Source organism: Camponotus vicinus, unplaced genomic scaffold (assembly GCF_025532165.1).
Source record: "Camponotus vicinus isolate PSW18456_S1 unplaced genomic scaffold, iyCamVici1.0 SCAF_7, whole genome shotgun sequence".
In the NCBI taxonomy this organism is placed as follows: domain Eukaryota; kingdom Metazoa; phylum Arthropoda; class Insecta; order Hymenoptera; family Formicidae; genus Camponotus; species Camponotus vicinus.
Genome location: NW_028141979.1, coordinates 12621490 through 12642238, shown reverse-complemented (window position 1 = coordinate 12642238; position 20749 = coordinate 12621490). Strand labels below are relative to the sequence as shown.

The following is a 20749-nucleotide window of genomic DNA, read 5'->3' as shown; positions in this document are numbered from 1 at the left end:
CACTCACGCTGGCCATCCAATTGGCTTACCTTAAAACGATACGTATAGGATGGTCTAGGATCCAAATAGAACTACTAAAGGCTAGGCCTGCACAGTGTTTCCGATGCTGGCAACTAGGGCACCTAAAGCATATGTGTAAAGCAAAAATAGATAGATCGAACTTATGCTATAAATGCGGAGCCGCAGGACATCAAGTTAAGTGGTGCAATAAAGAGGCATATTATATAATATGCAAAGAAGAAGGCCACGAGCCGAAGCATCGCGTCGGCTCTGCTATATGTATTAGCAATAGGAATGGTTCAAGGACTCAAACAGATCAAAGAAAAGATAAAAAAGGAGAAGAAGACGGACAAATATCTAAGATTAGAAATGTAAATGAAAGAATGGAGATAAACAATGATGATGACTGGAAAGTCAACGAAGGCTAAAATTAAAGTTAGGACTAGATCTAAGACTAGAGATGCAAATGGGATTAAGACTAGAGAAATTAAAATGATGCAAGTAAATCTTAATCATGCAAAAGTGGCCCAAGATCTGTTAAATCAATGAACATTAGAAAAGGAGATTGAACTGGCTGCAGTACAAGAACCATATAACTGCTCTAATAAAGACTATTGGTTCTCAAGTCAGAATGGTCTAGCAGCTGTCTTTTGGAACAGGAGAATTACCAATATTCCATGTAAACTTGTCCAAAGAGGTCAACATACACTTGCAGTCAAATATAAAGATCACGTATTCATCTCATGCTACTCGTCCCCCAATAGCTCAAAAGTAGAATACATAGAAATGCTAGATGAAATTAAAACAATAGTTAAAAAGGAAGTTTATAAAGTAATTGTATGCGGGAACTATAACGCTAAATCCCCTGTATGGTTCGCCTCAATTGAAGACCGAAGAGGAAAGGAACTGATAGAATTCTCTAGAACAAATCTCCTAGATCTGAGATTAGTGAACAATAGTCCATAAGTAATAGTCCAATAAGACCACAAGGAACATCGATTGTCGATCTCACATGGTGTTCAGCAGACTTGATCACTACAGAATTGGAAAGTAGAGAAAGAAGAGTTATCAATGTCAGATCATTTGTACATTACATTCGCTATTAAAATAGGCAGATTATTAGATGTAAACAAAAGAAATACGAGAATCGCATGGACGTTCTCCAAATTCGATCCGGATTTATTCCAATCAATTCTCGTCTGGGAGTGCTCTACAGAGGACTTTGAGGAGAAATACCAACATACTCCTCAGGAAGCCAGTGAGAGAATAGACGAAATACTTGGAAGAACATGCGGTTCTACGATGCCGAGACAGTCAACAAAATTCAGAAAGACGGAAGCAATGTACTGGTGGAGTCAAGAAATCAGTGACAAAAGAAAAGAGTGTATCAGACTAAGAAGAATATGGAAAAGATATAGAAGAAAGAGGGATAGAGTACAAGACTTGGAAAAAGAAAAAGAAAAAGAATTTAGGAAAGTCAAGAAAGAGTTGAAAAATTTAATAAACAAAGCGAAATCGGAAGCTTGACAAGATCTTATAAAGTCCATAGAGGAGGACCCTTGGGGACTCCCCTACAGACTTGTACTAGATAAGCTACGACGTAACTCACCTACATTGACGGAGTCCTTAGACACGACAGTTCTCGAAGATACAATGGACTCGCTATTCCCGAAAAAGAAGAAGGAAAAAGAAAGGATAGATATGGCAGACCAATGGAGAAACGAATATGACATTACGACTCAGGAAATATTTCGCATAGTGAAGAAAAGGCTTACGACATATAGCTCCAGGTGTCGATGGAGTTAAAGCCGTGTATTTAAAGTATATAAATGGTGATATGATGGAACACCTGGCTAAAGGATTCACTATATGCCTAAAAAATGGAATTTTTCCGACACAATGGAAGAAGTCACAGTTGATTCTTATTCCGAAAGATGTAATAGATCCCGAGCGCCTTAAGGTTCGGCCAATATGCTTATTATCAGAAGTAACCCATATAACATCGGACATTCTATGAATATGCATATTTTCTCCATGATATGAAAATAATATCTTGTATGTAAAATGTTTATACATTTCATATACATGATTTGGATATACATAACAATATATAATATGTATATACATTGATGTATTTTATATGTATATATAATAAATGTATGTTAAATGTATGTCAAATGTCTATACATAATATGTATATATTTCGTTGTACGTCAGATATATATACATTGCTGTACATTACACGTACATACATTATGCAATCTCTAAATATATACATTGCATATACATAATATGTATATGCTTTGCTGTACGTAAGATGTATATGCATTGCTGTACATTATACGTACATACATTATGCAATCTCTAAATACATACATTGCATATACATAATATGTATATGCTTTGCTGTACGTAAGATGTATATACATTGCTGTACATTATACGTACATACATTATGCAATCTCTAAATACATACATTGCACATACATAATACATATATACTTTGCTGTACGTAAGATGTATGTACATAAATTATGATCAATCTCTCTCTCTCTCTCTCTCTCTCTCTCTCTCTCTCTCTCTCTCTCTTTCTCTCTCTATGTGTATATATATATATATATATATATATATATATATATATATATATATATATTAAAACACGCTTTGTAATTATCTTACTTAAGTTTCAAGTTAAATATGACTGCAAAAATGAATTTTGGATTTTTGTTTATATGAACTTTTTTGCTCATTTCGATGAGTAGAATGCAATTCCTAAAATAGCGGCTCACTTTTAAGAGACACCCAATATAATAAATTATAATAATATTATTAATATATAAGATGATATAATATAGTATTATAAGTAAATATTATAAATATAAATAATATTAATATAATATATAAATTATATATATATATATATATATATATATATATATATATATGTATGTGTGTATATATATAAATTTATATTCTAATTAATAATGTGTATATGTTAAAACATTAAATAACATTATATATATATACAGGGTGTTTCATTTTAATCCGACCAGTCGAATATCTCGAAAACCAAGCCCGGGAGAGAAAAATATTTCAGACAAAAGTTGTTTAGTTTCGAGGGGGCCATAAGATGGTAACAATGATTTGACCTTGAACAGTCATTTGAAGGTCACATAAAGGTCACCTTAAATTTCTTAAATGGAATACCCTATATATTTTTGCACATTCTTGTAGCTGACATCGAGAGCTTTCCAAAACACTATAATTAAGTACCTTTTCGTTAAGTACTTTTTGAGTTATGAGGCTTGAAATAATTTCTTAATTCTACATAAACAGTAAAATATCTAATAAAATATTCATTTTTCGATTATCTTACCTTAATACTTTTACGTACAAAATAATGAGAGGAATCAATTGGTGTAAAGAAAACACATAGTTGTTTTGAAGAAAAAATATGTAATTTGCAATTAACAATTCCATATTTTTTCTTAAAAACAACTATGTGTTTTTTTTACACCAATTGATTCCTCTCATTAATTTGTACATAAAAGTATTAAGGTAAGATAATCGAAAAGTGAATATTTTACAAGATATTTTACGGTTTATGTAAAATTAAGAAATTATTTCAACCCTCATAACTCAAAAAGTACTTAACGAAAAGGTACTTAATGATAGTGTTTTGGAAAGCTCTCGAGATAAGCTACAAGAATATGTAATGAGAAAATGTAGGTTCCATTTAAGAAATTGAAGTGACCTTCACGTGACCTTCAAATGACTCTTCAAGGTCAAACCAATGATACCATCTTATGGCCCCCTCGAAACCAAACAACTTTTGTCTGAAATATTTTTCTCTCCCGGGCTTGGTTTTCGAGATATTCGACTGGTCGGATTAAAATGAAACATCCTGTATATATATAATTATATAAATATATTATATACAATATATATAATATATATATTAATATATATATTCGCAATAATATATTAAATATTTATTATATATATTTAATTTTTAATATATTATTGCGTATATATATATTAATTATAATAGAAAATAAATTGTCAGTATCTTCTATTATAAATTCTATTATTATAATAGAGAATACTAATTTATTATTTGAGCATCAATAAAATAGCTTTTAATATGGCCGCGCGTACATGCGATGTGCAAAGTGCTCTGCGCATCACATGCGCATTACATACGCGATTCACATTTGTTTTATCTTCTTCACTGCCAAGTCGCCACGGTAAGCCAAGACCTCGCGCTGCCTGCATTTCGCGATTGTTAATACCTTTTTCCCGCCAAAAGTTTCTGTAGTGTGATACACATATTTTATATATCATATTCGGTTATTGTGTATATGGTTATTGGACGAAACCTTCCTTTTCGAAGTAAGTACGATATATTATATATGTATAAAATATAATATAAATACTTGATACTCGAACATTTCTGTTTTTAGTCTAACCTAATAATAATAGCCATGAATAAGTCAGAGACGAGGAATAAAATAAAGTTTCATAGAAAGCTTACAAATAAGATTAATCGATCTCTAGCATTAATTAGCAAGAATTCAGTGTTATCTTGTGATTCTCTATCAGATAATTTTAACGATTCTCATAATATTAATAACATTAGAAAAATCGCAGATGATAATATTACTATTGATAGTGCAAATAATGATATAAACGTTAATATTCCATACAACAATGAGTTATCTACTAATAATGTCGATGAATCATCAAATAATATTGAACATAATCATAATAACAATAGTAATAATGCCCAAAATAATGTATCGTTAACTTCAAAACTAGCTGCATGGGCTATAAACGAAAATATAACTTTAGCGGCGTTAGAAAAACTACTTCCTATAATACGAGAAATACCGGGATGTAATGATATACCAAAGGATCCAAGGACACTTGTCAAAACACCCAGACACTTGTCAAAACACCCAGAAAAATAAATGTAAAATCTATAGGTTGTGGGACATATTTTTATTTTGGTATAGAGAAAACGTTAAATTCGTTTTGTATAAATCATAAAATCAGCATACAACAAAATGAAGAGTTCTTATTAGCTATCAATATTGATGGTTTACCTTTAAGCAAAAGTTCAAATAGCTCGTTTTGGCCTATTTTATGTTCGGTAAAATCAATAAAAATTCTTATAAATCAAGTGTTTTTAGTTGCATTATATCATGGTTCAGTAAAACCAAAATCTGATGATTTTTTTAAAGATTTTATAAATGAATCTATTCATCTATCGACTAACGGAATATTAATAAATTCTGTTACATATAAATTCCGAATTTTAATGTTGATTTGTGATTCACCGGCAAAATCATTTGTTTTAGCTATTAAAAATCATACAGGCCATTTTTCATGTACAAAATGTGACCAAGAAGGTGAATTATTTAATCATGTATTATGCTTTATTGAAACAGAGCGTTTTTGTAAAAGAACCGATACTTCATTTAGAACTACTGCTCAACCAGAACATCATATTGGTAGAAGTATGCTATTAGATATACCGAACTTTAATATGATAGACAGTGTTCCAATAGATTATATGCATAATCTTTTATTAGGTGGCATGAAAAGACTTCTTTGTCACAAACGATATGGATGGATTTATGGTAAACAACCGCATAAATTACGAGCTCGTGATGTTAATAAAATTTCAGAAAATGTTCTAAAATTAAAACGATATGTTCCTCACGAGTTTTCCAGAAAGACACGTTCTATACTTGAGTGTAAAAGGTATAAAGCTACGGAATTTAGATCTTTTTTGCTGTATGCTGGTCCTATAGTTTTAAAAGAAGTTCTGTCATCCAAAGTCTACAATAATTTCATTACATTAAGTCTTGCAAGTTCTATAATGATCAGTCAATATTATTCGAGATTTGAAAATTATGTGTTATATGCTAATAGTTTAATGAAAATTTATATTTGTCAATCTATTAAAATTTACGGTCCAGACTTTATATCACACAACATACATAACTTCTTACATTTAAGTGACTGTGTAAAATTATATGGCTCACTTGATAATTTTAGTGCTTTCCCTTTTGAAAATTATATGCAACAATTAAAAAAAAAGGTTCGTAAATCTGCTTTGCCTTTACAACAAGTCATACATCGTGTGTTTACAATACAGAAAAATACAGACAAATAATTATTATTTAGATAATTCAAAAATAGCCGATAGATTTGTCGAATTAAAAAATAATGTAATTGTTGAAATTAAAAATTTTGCTTCTTATGAAACCTCTATATGCTTATTAGGATACAGATATAGTAAGCAAGATAATTTTTACTCAAAGCCATGTTCCTCGTCTTTATTTGATATCCAATATACAGGGTGAGCCATTTTAATTAACGCACGCAATTATTTCGGAAACAAAGCATTTTAAAGAAAAATGTTTCAGACAAAAGTTGTTTGGTTTCGAGGGGGCCATAAGATGGTATCATTGGTTTGACCTTGAAGAGTTATTTGAAGGTCACATAAAGGTCACCTTCAATTTCTTAAATGGAACCTACTATTTGTCATTGCATATTCTTGTAGCTTATCTCGATAGCTTTCCAAAACACTATAATTAAGTACCTTTTCGTTAAGTACTTTTTGAGTTATGAGGCTTGAAATAATTTCTTAATTTTACATAAACCGTAAAATATCTTGTAAAATATTCATTTTTCGATTATCTTACCTTAATACTTTTACGTACAAAATAATGAGAGGAATCAACTGGTGTAAAAAAAACACATAGTTGTTTTGAAGAAAAAATATGTAATTTGCAATTAACAATTCCATATTTTTTCTTAAAAACAACTATGTGTTTTCTTTACACCAATTGATTCCTCTCATTATTACATAGTTGTTTTGAAGAAAAAATATGTAATTTGCAATTAACAATTCCATATTTTTTCTTAAAAACAACTATGTGTTTTCTTTACACCAATTGATTCCTCTCATTATTTTGTACGTAAAAGTATTAAGGTAAGATAATCGAAAAATGAATATTTTACAAGATATTTTACGGTTTATGTAAAATTAAGAAATTATTTCAAGCCTCATAACTCAAAAAGTACTTAACGAAAAGGTACTTAATTATAGTGTTTTGGAAAGCTCTCGAGATAAGCTACAAGAGTGTGCAAAAATATATAGGGTGTTCCATTTAAAAAAATTGAAGTGACCTTCACGTGTCCTTCAAATGACTCTTCAGTGTCAAACCAATGATACCATCTTATGGCCCCCTCGAAACCATAAAACTTTTGTCTGAAACATTTTTCTCTAAAATGCTTTGTTTCCGAAATAATTGCGTGCGTTAATTAAAATGGCTCACCCTGTATATGGCACAAATATATTTTAGAAATCATTTTAGAAATCTTTATATATGTATATAGAAACTGTATTATATAAGTAATAATTATATATACTCATGGCTTATTAATAATTTATTTTTGAAGTAAAAACACAGATTTCTCACTTTTACAATTTAATATTAATTAAATTATTTATTTAACATATGGTTTTATAGATAATTATAAAACAGCGCAACAGAAAGCTAATAAGGCAAGGAATACGAACAATCTTTCCTCCAACAATGAAAAATTAAAACAAAAATATAGACGAAATAAAAAGAAAAATGGAAGGCATTCTAACAAATCTGATAATGAATACGAATTGTCCACTGAAACAGAAATATCTTCATCAGATGATGTAAGATATCCTGACATTCCAATTGAACAAAGTGACTCAAGCGATAGTAAGTAAAAAACACGATAATTGCATAATACATATATTATATTCATTCAATATGTTATTGTATTAATTCAATGTTTTATAATACAAAATAAGTTAGACAATTTTTGGGAAAATATTTATAATAAAAATAATATTTAAAAAAATACAAAAACATACAGGAAAAAGTTTAAAATTCTATTAGCATTTTGTCCCTATTAATTATTTGTAGTAGTTATTGTATATTATACATACAAAAGTTTAATAATTATATGCGAAAAAAGTATTTTTAATTTACATTTTTCTAGAGATGAGAGTAGACAATAATATTGATAAGAATATTCAGCTCAAAGCTTCTACTTCTAATACACATACTACTTGTACATCTGGAACTATAGTGAAAACTGCATCGCTATATCATAAATCTGGTTCGACTTTTGAACAAAACATTAGTGAGAAAGGTATTTTGATATTTAATAATTTATTATACTATCTATATGTAAATAAATAAATAGAGAGTGAGAGAGAGAGAGAGTTTTTAAATTAAATTCTGGAAGAAAGTATTATTATATGTAAGAAAATATTACTACACAATATTTTTACAATTATATAATTATTTACATTTTAGAATTTCAAAAACGGGTTTTGAGAGAATTGTACATTCTCAGTTTGAAAATAGATGACATTTCTGAAATTATGAATGCTGTACTGAAAAATAAAGCAGATGCAACGAATAAATTATCTGCATGTAGTGAGGCTCCCGATATTATCAAATTGTTCCCAGTAAATGATGACGCTTTGGTTCAATTGGAAGATTGGTTAATGAGTTCCGAACAAAATAAAACAATATTGGTAAGAGAAATCAAAATATTTCTCTACTAAATAAAGAGTGCAGTAGTGTCAAAGAATTAATATATCATATTAGAATATTCTGTAATCATGTAATATATATAATATATGTTCAATATTTTCTATATTTAGCACTATATTTTCTACATTAACATTTTTTTTCTATATTATTTAACTAAAAAAATCTCTGTAAGGTTATATATATACAAAAATAATATAAATATATAAATATATAAATAATTTGTAATATATTCAATATTTTCTATATTTAAAAAGGTCTGTGAAAATATATATATATTATATTGAATAATAAATATAAATAATTAAATTTTTATCTTCTTATCATTCCAGTCTCAAAATTTAAGTCGTATTGGAGGACTTAACGTTAAAGAAGTTGTACGAAGGATAATGTATCGGGTTTTTACTAATGAAGTCGGCATGTCTTATTCTTGGGAAGGAGCAAAGAAAAAAAAGGTATTCAAAAATTTAGCTGTTGCATCTATTATTATCTGTAAGTTATTAAATTACTTTATAAAGTCTTTTTGTCTAATTTTATCAAAAAATAAATAATATTAAGTATTTTTTAAAGTGGAAACATTAATATTACATAATGAAATGAAAGAAAATAAAGAAAGAATAATTGAAAAGTATCATGTGTATTCGTTAAAGTTGTAAATAATTTTATTTTAAGGTATATTTATATTTTATTTTATATTATAAATATTACATAAACTTATAATATTTTATTATTTATTTATTGACATATACACATAAACAACGAGACTTTTTAAAAAATTATAATTATTTCTGTAACATATATTATAATGCAATATAGAGTTTTTGCTTTTAATAGCCTATCTAATAGCCAAACATATGGTAAAAAAGTTTTGTATAAAATCGTTAATATTTTTTTATTTGAAATAAAATTTCAAAACGAGTACATCTTTGCAAGCATTCATATTTTGATATACTTTTATCGGCATATATTTATATTTTATATGTTACTAAAAATGTGGTATGATCTAATTTTAATTCAGTTTAATAAAACTATATGAACTGGAAAAACAAATAATGCTTTATAATTTTCATATAAATTATAAAAATTAAAATTAAATATGATACAAACACATACTTAATTTTAATATAAGGTATTAAGGGATACTGTCGCGTGTCCTGTGCACAAAACACACGTGTAGTAAATAGTAAGATGGATTGCTTATTTGGTTGAGGGAGTTAGTATGAATCTTAAAGATTAACAAAGAAAATAAAGCAATTTAGACATAATTGTTGTATGTGTATTTACGTGTGACATAATTTTAAATATTTATGTATTTTACATAAAATATATTTGAAATATATATATATATATATATATATATATATTAAAATAATATATATATATATATATATATATATTGTGGCACAAGCACGCGTATGCCTTAATACTTTATAACATAAAAGATATACTATATATATATATATATATATATTTTTTAAATAAATACATATATATATATTTTTTTTTTCTATATATATATCTTGTATAAATGTTTACAGCTGCTGTACGACTTAATAAGAACACTCAAGATTGTACAGATTCCGAAATAATGTTTTATAAAAGCGTGGCTTGTAAGAAGCAAAGATCGCTTTAACAATAATAACAAAAATAAAAACATCATGTCTGAAGAAGATGAAAGAACTGAAGAGTCGACTCATTAACAATGGAAAAGAAATTTTGACGTAAAAAGTTCATGCTTAATATTAAGTAATAATATTATTTCAATATACAAGGTATTTTACATAAAGTATTATAAGCTGTCTCTTCTGCAACTGCTAGAGATATTAATTTGAATTTTTGAATTAAATGAGAGCTTCAAAATTTGGTGGATAAAAAAATAAATGTCGGAGGCTTTTAACGAACAAAAGGGGATTCTCCTAATTTTTTTAAGTGGAACCACTATATTTTTTTTATATAAACCGATTTCTTGCAATATTTGACACAAAAAGTTATAAGGGTAGGATGATCAAAACGTGAATATTTTATACGATATTTTGTACTTTAATGTGGCATAATTTTACATAAACTATATAATATTTTTTAAAATACACAATTTCAGATGATTTTACCTCAACACTTTTATGCACAAAATAATGAGAAGAATCAATTGGTGTAAAGAAAACACGTGTTGTTTTCAAGAAAAAGTATATAAATTGCAACTAGCAGTTACATATTTTTTCTGGAAAAAAACTATGTTTTCTTTACATCAATTGATTCTTTCCATTATTTTATGCATAAAAATATTGAGATAAGATTATTGGAAAATGAATATTTTGAGAGATATTTTATTGTTTATATAAGATTATTATGTCATATTAAAGTACAAAATATCTATTCACTTTTTGATCATATACTATTCTTATTCTTTATGCTAAATATTGCAAGAAATCGATTTATATAAAAAAATTATAGTAGTTCTATTTAAGAAAAATAAAAGGAAAGTTTCCCTTTTGTTCCTTAAAAACTCCAAACATTATTTTTTTTGATCCATCAAATTTTCAGGTATCTTGTTCCATTTAATAAAAAAATTCAAGTTAATCTTTAGTACTGGCAAAGAAAACAACTTGCAACACTTTATGTAATACTCTGTATTATATATATATATATATATATATATATATATATATATATATATATATATATACAGGGTGACCCATTTTAACTTAGGCAGCCAAATAACTCGAAAAATAAGCAAGATAGAGAAAAATGTTTTAGACAAAAGTTGTATGGTTTCGAGGGGGCCATAAGATGGTATCATTGGTTTGACCTTGAAGAGTTATTTGAAGGTCACATAAAGGTCACCTTCAATTTCTTAAATGGAACCTACTATTTGTCATTGCATATTCTTGTAGCTTATCTCGATAGCTTTCCAAAACACTATAATTAAGTACCTTTTCGTTAAGTACTTTTTGAGTTATGAGGCTAATTTCTTAATTTTACATAAACCGTAAAATATCTTGTAAAATATTCATTTTTCGATTATCTTACCTTAATACTTTTACGTACAAAATAATGAGAGGAATCAATTGGTGTAAAGAAAACACATAGTTGTTTTTAAGAAAAAATATGTAATTTGCAATTAACAATTCCATATTTTTTCTTAAAAACAACTATGTGTTTTCTTTACACCAATTGATTCCTCTCATTATTTTGTACATAAAACTATTAAGGTAAGGTAATCGAAAAATGAATATTTTACAAGATATTTTACGGTTTATGTAAAATTAAGAAATTATTTCAACCCTCATAACTCAAAAAGTACTTAACGAAAAGGTACTTAATTATAGTGTTTTGGAAAGCTCTCGAGATGAGCTACAAGAATGTACAAAAATATATAGGATGTTCCATTTAAAAAAATTGAAGTGACCTTCACGTGACCTTCAAATGACTTTTCAAGGTCAAACCAATGATACCATCTTATGGCCCCCTCGAAACCATACAACTTTTGTCTAAAACATTTTTCTCTATCTTGCTTATTTTTCGAGTTATTTGGCTGCCTAAGTTAAAATGGGTCACCCTGTATATATATATATATATATATATATATATATATATATATATATAATTTAATCTATTTTTTGTTTTATTATATATTATAAATCAATAATTAACTTGTGCAATTTAATTTTTAGATGTAATCTAATTTTCTTATTGCTTACTTTAAAATGGATTTTAATATTTTATTTTCTTTTAAAATTTAAAACATGTTTGCAGTTTTTTTATTGTTTAAATTTTTAAATCAATTAAATTAATTTGTGCAATTTTTTATTTTTACATGTTAAATAATTTTCTTTTTGCTTAAATAATAATAGATTTTAATATTTGTAGTTTCTTCTTGTTTACATTTTTTATTATATTACAATAATTATATAACTACAATAACAAGATGTATTAATTAATAAAATAGCCTATAATTTCCAAAAATATCAAAAAATAATTTTTTTATCCATTTTCGAGATTACATGTATGGATAATATTGTATTCAATATTATATATTCAAGAAAAATTTATGTTTTTATAAAGACATAAATAATTGTATCCGAAGTTACATATGCAATATATGTGTGGTTTATTTAAGTCTGTTTTTTCTTTAGTAGTGTTGTTTCCCTTTTACATGATTTTTATGTATATGTATATATAATAATAGTATAGTATAATATAGTATATATATAATATAGGTAGATTAGTAAAAGCATAAAATATATAGTAGAATTGCTTCTCTTCTACATGACTGTACACACATACACACACACACACACACACACACACACACACACACACACACACACACACACACACACACACACACACACACACACACACACACACACACACACACACACACACACACACACACACACACACACACACACACACACACACACACACACACACACACACACACAGAGAGAGAGAGAGAGAGAGAGAGAGAGAGAGAGAGAGAGAGAGAGAGAGAGAGAGAGAGAGAGAGAGAGAGAGAGAGAGAGAGAGAGAGAGAGAGAGAGAGAGAGAGAGAGAGAGAGAGAGAGAGAGAGAGAGAGAGAGAGAGAGAGAGAGAGAGAGAGAGAGAGAGATACCATGGATCTTCTATGTATATACAGAGTAAAGATTACATTTGCACATACATATCATATGTCAATGTATGTCTATTCGATTAATGAAGTATATACATGAAATATATAAATGTATATACGATGTATATACTAAGTATATTATTTTAATGTTTATTTGATATGTAATTTATATACAGATGTACATACACAGTATGTACATACTAAATGTAAAATGTATATACAGAATGTATATACATAGATTGTACTAATCATGTGCATATGTATATACTATGGATCTATTATGTACATAGTTCCGGTTACATTTGCATATACTTTTCACATACATTGTATGTGTATTTGCTAAATGAGGTATATACATGGAATATACAATATACATAAATGTATATATACCGCATATACTATGTATATTTTAATGTTTTATGGGAAGTAAGATATTTGAGAAGGTATTAGTCGATAGATTGACAAACTGGATGGAAGAACACTCAGAGGCTAATCTAAGCCCGAATCAATATGGGTTTCGAAGGCAGAAATCAACTATTGACGCGATAATCGAATTGAGAGAGTTAATCGAACTCACACACAAACGAGACGGAGGAGTAGTTATAGCAATAGGCTTAGACATCTCTAATGCCTTTAACTCTCTCCAATGGGCTGACATTTGCTCGGCTATGAGAGAGAAGAGGTTCCCAGAATACTTACAACTAATTATCTATAACTACTTATCTAATAGGGAATTAATATATGTAAATAAGGACGGGAACATTGACTAGATCAGTGGAAGCAGGAGTACCCCAAGGATCAGTCCTAGGGCCCCTGTTCTGGAATTTAACCTTCGATAAGGTTTTAAGAGCTAATACAGAAAGTGGATGCCGATTGATGGCATATGCCGACGATACAATGATCGTAGCAATAGGTAGATCTGTAGAAAGCGCTAAGAGAAAAGCTACATTACAAATAGCACGCACAATAACACAGATAAAAGAGCTCAAATTATAAATATCTAGTTCTAAAATAGAAATAGTGATTTTCACTCCTACTAGGAAAATACCACCGGAGATAACTATCACGGTCGATAATGAAGCAGTCAAATCTAAGAGAGTTATGAAGTATTTAAGCGTGATACTGAATGACAAGCTCACCTTCAGGAAACACATGGAATACGTCGACAATAAGGTCACAAAGGTCACCAGATCGTTATGGCGCCTTATGCCTAACCTCCGTGGATCCACAGAAAAGAAGCGACATTTGTACGCTAATGTATTGGCATCTATTATTCTGTATGCCGCCCCTGTGTGGGCCTACAGGGCAATAGTTAAAGGCAAAGTACAGGATACACTTAGAAGACTACATAGAAATATATCCCAACGTATGATAGCCGCGTATAAGACGGTATCCCTAGATGCAGCGGCGATGCTATCGAGAATTCCGCCCTACCACCTGATGATAGAAGCTAGACAACGAGCTTTTGAAAAAATAAGAGATACTAAAATGGAAAATATGAGGAGTAAGAAAGAAGATAGAGAGATTATGAACAAAGAGAAACAAAGATTACTAGATAAGTGGAAGAAGTACCTGCAAGCAAGGCAGGAGCGCGCACGCGCGAAGCCATACTACCGATATGGGAACAATAGATTAACAGAAGACACGGGAACATGAGCTTTCGGCTTACCCAATTGTTCACGGGACATGGAATCTTCTACGCCTTTTTGAATAGGATTGGAAAGGCGAATACAGATATTTGCTCTCATTGCACCAGTAACGAAAGAGATACAGCAGAGCATACTCTTATAGAGTGCGAGGCATGGACCGAAGAGAGGAGAGAACTTTTAGAAAGAATCAACATCTCAATAGATAAACTTACCTTGAAGTCCCTGGCAAAAGAAATGGTAACGAGTAAGGATAACTGATCAGCGGCACACCGGTTTGCCGAAAAGGTCATACTAAAAAAAGAAAAACAAGAACGACAGTTCGAAGCAGAAGCGGAACCTTCTTCAGAAGAAGCTGAAATAGGAAGCGATTAACTTAAAATAAACTAATTAAAACATTCGTTCAATCATTCATTCATTCATTCATTCATTTATTCACTCATACATACATTCATACATCCATTCATTCATTCATTCATTCACTCACTCACTCACTCACTCACTCACTCACCCACTCACTCACTCACCCACTTACCCACTCACCCAACCAACCCACTCACCCAACCAACCCACCCAACCAAAGACCCACCCACCCACCCATCCATTCATTCACTCATCCATCCATTCATTCATACAAGCGTTCATTCATTTATTCACTCGATCATTCACTCATTCTTACATTCATTTAACATTCATTCACGCATACATTCACACATTCATACATTCACCTACCCACCCACTCATTCATACCTACACTTATCTCATACTTATCGGATAGACTTATCTATGATCCAAGATCATATGATCCTGAAGAGAGACAATATAAAACAAAGACATAAGGGTGGAGAGTAGGGTATAGAAGAAAGAGGAGACAGCGCATATACATGCGCTAGCCGGTTCAGCGGCTAGGTAGAATGCGCAGCGGTTCCCGAACTGGACAATAAGCGGCCAAGACGGTTCCGAAGGGTTTTAGCTGGTAGGCCTGGCCGGTCTGGATGGGCAGGCCGGGAAAGCCCAGCATAACCCGTTAGACACGAAGGGTCAGCTTGCCTTGAACGGCCGGCTGGCCCGTCGGACGGGGTATCCATAAGATGGATTTCCCCTCGAAAAAAAAGAAAGGATTAAACGGGTATGTGTTACATTCTGTAGGACAATTCACTACAGAGGTTTCTCTCGCAAAACCGATAGAATCGCGTGTAACGAATGCAAATTCTTCTCTCGATAACGGTATAATTTAATTAATTTCGAAAACCCATATTATGTACACCTTTCTATGACTTTCTTTAAATATTTTTTTGACATGCAAACCATAAACATCGATCGCATTCTCGTGAACTTGAAAAATCAATTCGAAAGAGATACATGTTGCATAGAAGTCGCGGAAGAGAAAGAATTCACGAGAAATATTTACACTGTATGTACAGAATACAGCTCCATTTGCGCTCTATCCGCGCGACGCGAGATAATTTGACTTTCCGTCTCTCCTACCGACGTTTCTCCCGTCGATGTGTTTTATTGCGGCAATAAAGGACGGATCGATATTCCGGTATATCAAGCGACGCGGTAGCGTCGCGACGCCAAGTACATAAAAAACAGGATCCGAGCATTGAGAGTCACTGCTCTCGACGCGGCGCTACCAAGTACCTTATCCGGAATTTCACGTCATGTAAACTTTCGATTAAGATATTTCTGAAACTAAGACCTTAAGCAAAAATCTAACTGCACTTTTATTATATAATGTGGATACAAGCTTTCGATTGCGACCAGTTTGAATAAAATCGGTGCAATCAATCCTGAGAAATGATGATCGCATATCAAAATTGTGACATTTTACGTTCTCCCGGATTTTCTTCAGTCTCATGTACGTATGCTCGCACGCACACAAGCAAAGCGAGTTTGTCAAGCGGCGTTCACATCGTGCGTATACGATTATACGGTGTGTAAAATGCTTTAACAAGATACAAATTATATGTTGTGTGAAGACGTGTGAAATTATTAAAGTATAGCGGAATAGTGTAACAAGGAAGAGGAGTGACACGTTAAGCAGTTAGGTTACTATTGTTTAAAAACACAGATTAATAATAAATAAATAAAAATGATAAAAATAAAAAAAACTAATCAATAAATAAGTAAATAAATAAAAGTATAGTACGGAACAAAAAAGAGAAGTGACATATTAAAAGTTATTATCAAGCGACACGGTAGCGTTGCAACGCCAAGTACATTTATTAGTATTATATAATAAAAACACAGATTTGTGTGTGTAACATTTAACAACAACCAAGTAGATTGTGAATTTTGTAATATTCATCAAAACGTAAATATGACGTGAAACATTAATCTGTTTAGACATAATATATTTTGACATAATATTATATATTAATCATGATAAAGAGAATAGACAGCTATCATTTTATGGAAAGTCTAGAAGAGAGTGGGATGAAACTCTTTTCCATCTTTAAGTGAACTGCAAATGAAAATGAATACTGAAAATAAACTTTCTCAAAAGAGATTGAGAGGATACTATAAATATTTATATCTAATTATCAAACTGTAAAGGGTATCGCATAAACTTTTTCATAACATGTTTTATTATATTAAGTACTGATCGCAACTTAGATTCATACATAATTTTAAATTTCAATCAACACTAAAGAAAATTGTAATGTAATAAGAATTGGACGTAACGTATAAACTTTATATATATACATATATATATATATATATACATATATATATATATATATATTTAACTGCGCAACCATAATTATAGTTACGTAGACATTCGTTACATTTGTCTGCGTAGACATAAATATAGTTACGCAGAAATATTCCCTACATGTATAATTATATATCAATATATATATTATATATATAATTATACATGTAGGGAATATTTTTCTGCGTAACTATATTTATGTCTACGCAGGCAAATGTAACGAATGTCTACGTAACTATAATTATGACTGCGCAGTCAAATATATAAATTTCTACACACACACATATGTATATATATATATATACATATATATATATATATGTGTATAATTATTGATATACAGGGTGGCCCACGTAAAGTGTTACAAATTTATATCTCGGAAATGAAGCAATTTAGAGAAAAATGTTTCAGATAAAAGTTGTATGGTTTCAAGGAGGACATAAGATGGTGCCATCAGTTTGACCTTGAAGAGTCACCTGAAGGCCACGTAAAGGTGACCTCCAACTTTTTAAATGGGACACCCTATATACTTTTACATATTCTTATAGCTCATCTCGGGAGCTTTACAAAACACTACAATTAAGTTAGTTTTCATTAAGTACTTTCCGAGTTATGAGGCTTGAAATCATTTCTTAATTTTACATAAACCGTAAAATATCTTGTAAAATATTCATTTTTCGATTATCTTACCTTGATACTTTTATGTACAAAATAATAAGAGGAATCAATTGATGTAATGAAAACACATAATTGTTTCGAAAGAAAAAATGTAATTTGCAATTAACAATTACATTTTTTTTTAAACTTTTATTATTATCTTAAATAAATATTTAATATTAATATTTTATATGATAATAGTAAAAGTAATAAATATTTTAAAAACACTTATTTAATCTAATTAATTTTTAAATAGATATACGATGTATGAATATCACACTCATTCATGATAATAATAATATTAATATGTTAAATGTTTATTATGTTTACCGCATTCTTCAATCGAACACATGATCGCGTTCGATAGCGCCAGTAGTACCTTACCCTACCGCAACCTACCATGACAAAAAACTGCTTGCAGTCGCCGAGTAATCGTCGCATTGTCGCGTCGTCGCTTCGTGTAGTAACGTGTCCGCGCGTGTTTCTATCATCGAGTGATTTTTAATCGCCAACAGTTATTATTCGACAGTGATTAATAGTGATTAGTGATAGAGTAATTAGTAAATTTCTCGTCTCATCGAGTGAGTAAATAAATGTGATTACGTTAAAGTTTATAAAAGAATACAGTTCATGAAAGAAGAAAAACTTTCAGTTAATAATTTAGTGTGGATTTCTTGTCTTTTGCAACGTGATATCTACGTTAAATTTGAGAACGTACGATCTATCGGAAAATTCATTTCTCCTTCAAGCAATTACAGTGATACATCAAAAGTCATCAAACAAGGTAATAATATCTATTTTTTGACGTTATGTGAAAACAGATCTCGGGAAGTCAGAGGGACAGTGTGTCAAAGGAAATTCGTGAAAAGAGAGGGGTTTTTAGTGGGTAGGGAGTACCGAGTTGGTAATTCGACTTGGTACTCGAGTCCCACATAACTCACTGGATCGACCGATGGGTATGCGTAAAATGCATTTTCCCCTCTCTCGTAAAAAAAAAAAAAAAAAATTACAGGTGAGTGAGCGAATGAGAGAGAGAGACAGACAGACAGAGAGAGAATGTATGTGTTCGCATGTGTGTCTGTATGTGTATAGCGACCAGCTGATCGCAGCAGGCGCCCCGCGTAAGCACCCGCGTCTGACGGTGAATCGCGCCACCCTTGCCTGCCTCTTGTATTCGACCCGTCATACTTTAACTACTTCCTTTAATAATTCAAAAACTAAGTTTCGGACGAAATTTTGCCAAAGGAAAAATTGTCTTAGAATGGTGTCAGGAATACGTCATTTTACAGACGAAAGGTTTTTCGGGATCACCCTGTATATCATTGTTTGGTTGTAAAGGGTATAGAATTCTTATCCTACGCTCCTGAAAAATAGGAGTAGGAAAGTAGGGATGAAACAGATTCGTCCTTGCCTTCCTGCGTGAGACACGACACAGTTGAGTCGGGAACACAATCTAGTCGAGATATATATATATATTGGAGTAATTGCAGAAATAAAGGGAGATCTTTTAGTTAAGCAAATATCAGGAGTAGTTTTCTGTAAGACCGTGCACCTATCTTCTCTATATCACTATTAAATATATAACAAATTGGCGACGAGGATGGGATCCTGATAAACAAATAGTGATTTGCGCGGGAGATAAGCGATACGCCACGTGGCCAAAAGAAAAGAGAAATAATCCATTTTTCTCTAATAAATTATGGCAACAAGTGGTGTTATCACTCGAGCAGGCAGTGTATCAGAAGCGAGTACCAGATTTATGAGTTGTGCAAAGGTGCAAAATGTAATGCAAATTGAAAATTTCAATCCGACTACACAAACATGGAAACGGTGGTTACAACGTCTAGAAGGTTCGTTCAAGGTCTTCAAAATAACGGTCTAAGAAGAGAAGGTGGCTTATTTGCTACATTATATTGGAGTAGAAGCGTTTGGAATTCTATGCGATCGTTTGGATCCGGACGATCCGTATGAGAAGACATTTGGAGAATTATGTAGAAAATTAGAAGAATTTTATGCGTCAGAACCGTTAGAAATTGCGGAAATATATACTTATCGCAAGCGTTTACAAAAGGATGGTGAGTCAGCACAGGAGTATATAGCGGCCTTGCAGAAACTTTCTTTACATTGTAAATTTGTAATTATTTAAAATTATTTAAAAACGGAGTTACACAATCAATTCGTTTTTGGGATAAAATACCCGCAGATTCAAGCTAGACTATTGGAAACTGTAGATCTGACAATGGAGTCAGCCCTTAATATTGCTTGCTCCATGGAAAAAGCAGATCAAGGGATTCATCAATTGAAAGAAGATCAAAAAGGATCAGGGCCCTTAGTGCCTGTGGACTACATTGGAACAAGAGCCAAATCCAAAAGGAAGGGGAAAGAGAAGGAACGCCAGAGGCCGGTGCCGTCCATGAAACCGGAAGCGAAGAAATCTTTTTCGTCGAAAGGAAATTTTAGGCACATGAAAAATAGTCATAAGTCTGATAAAATTGTTTG

General features: G+C 30.7%; 1 protein-coding gene across 1 annotated transcript; it reads left to right on the top strand.

Moving 5' to 3' along the window:
• The first annotated feature begins 1071 nt into the window (after positions 1-1071).
• LOC145974178 (uncharacterized) lies at positions 1072-9052 on the top strand. Its single transcript, XM_083104000.1, has 5 exons — positions 1072-1258; positions 5451-5642; positions 7545-7772; positions 8056-8208; positions 8948-9052. The coding sequence occupies exons 1-5, from the start codon at positions 1072-1074 to the stop codon at positions 8977-8979; spliced, it is 792 nt and encodes a 263-aa protein (XP_082960126.1). The 3' UTR covers positions 8980-9052.
• Positions 9053-20749: the final 11697 nt, after the last annotated feature.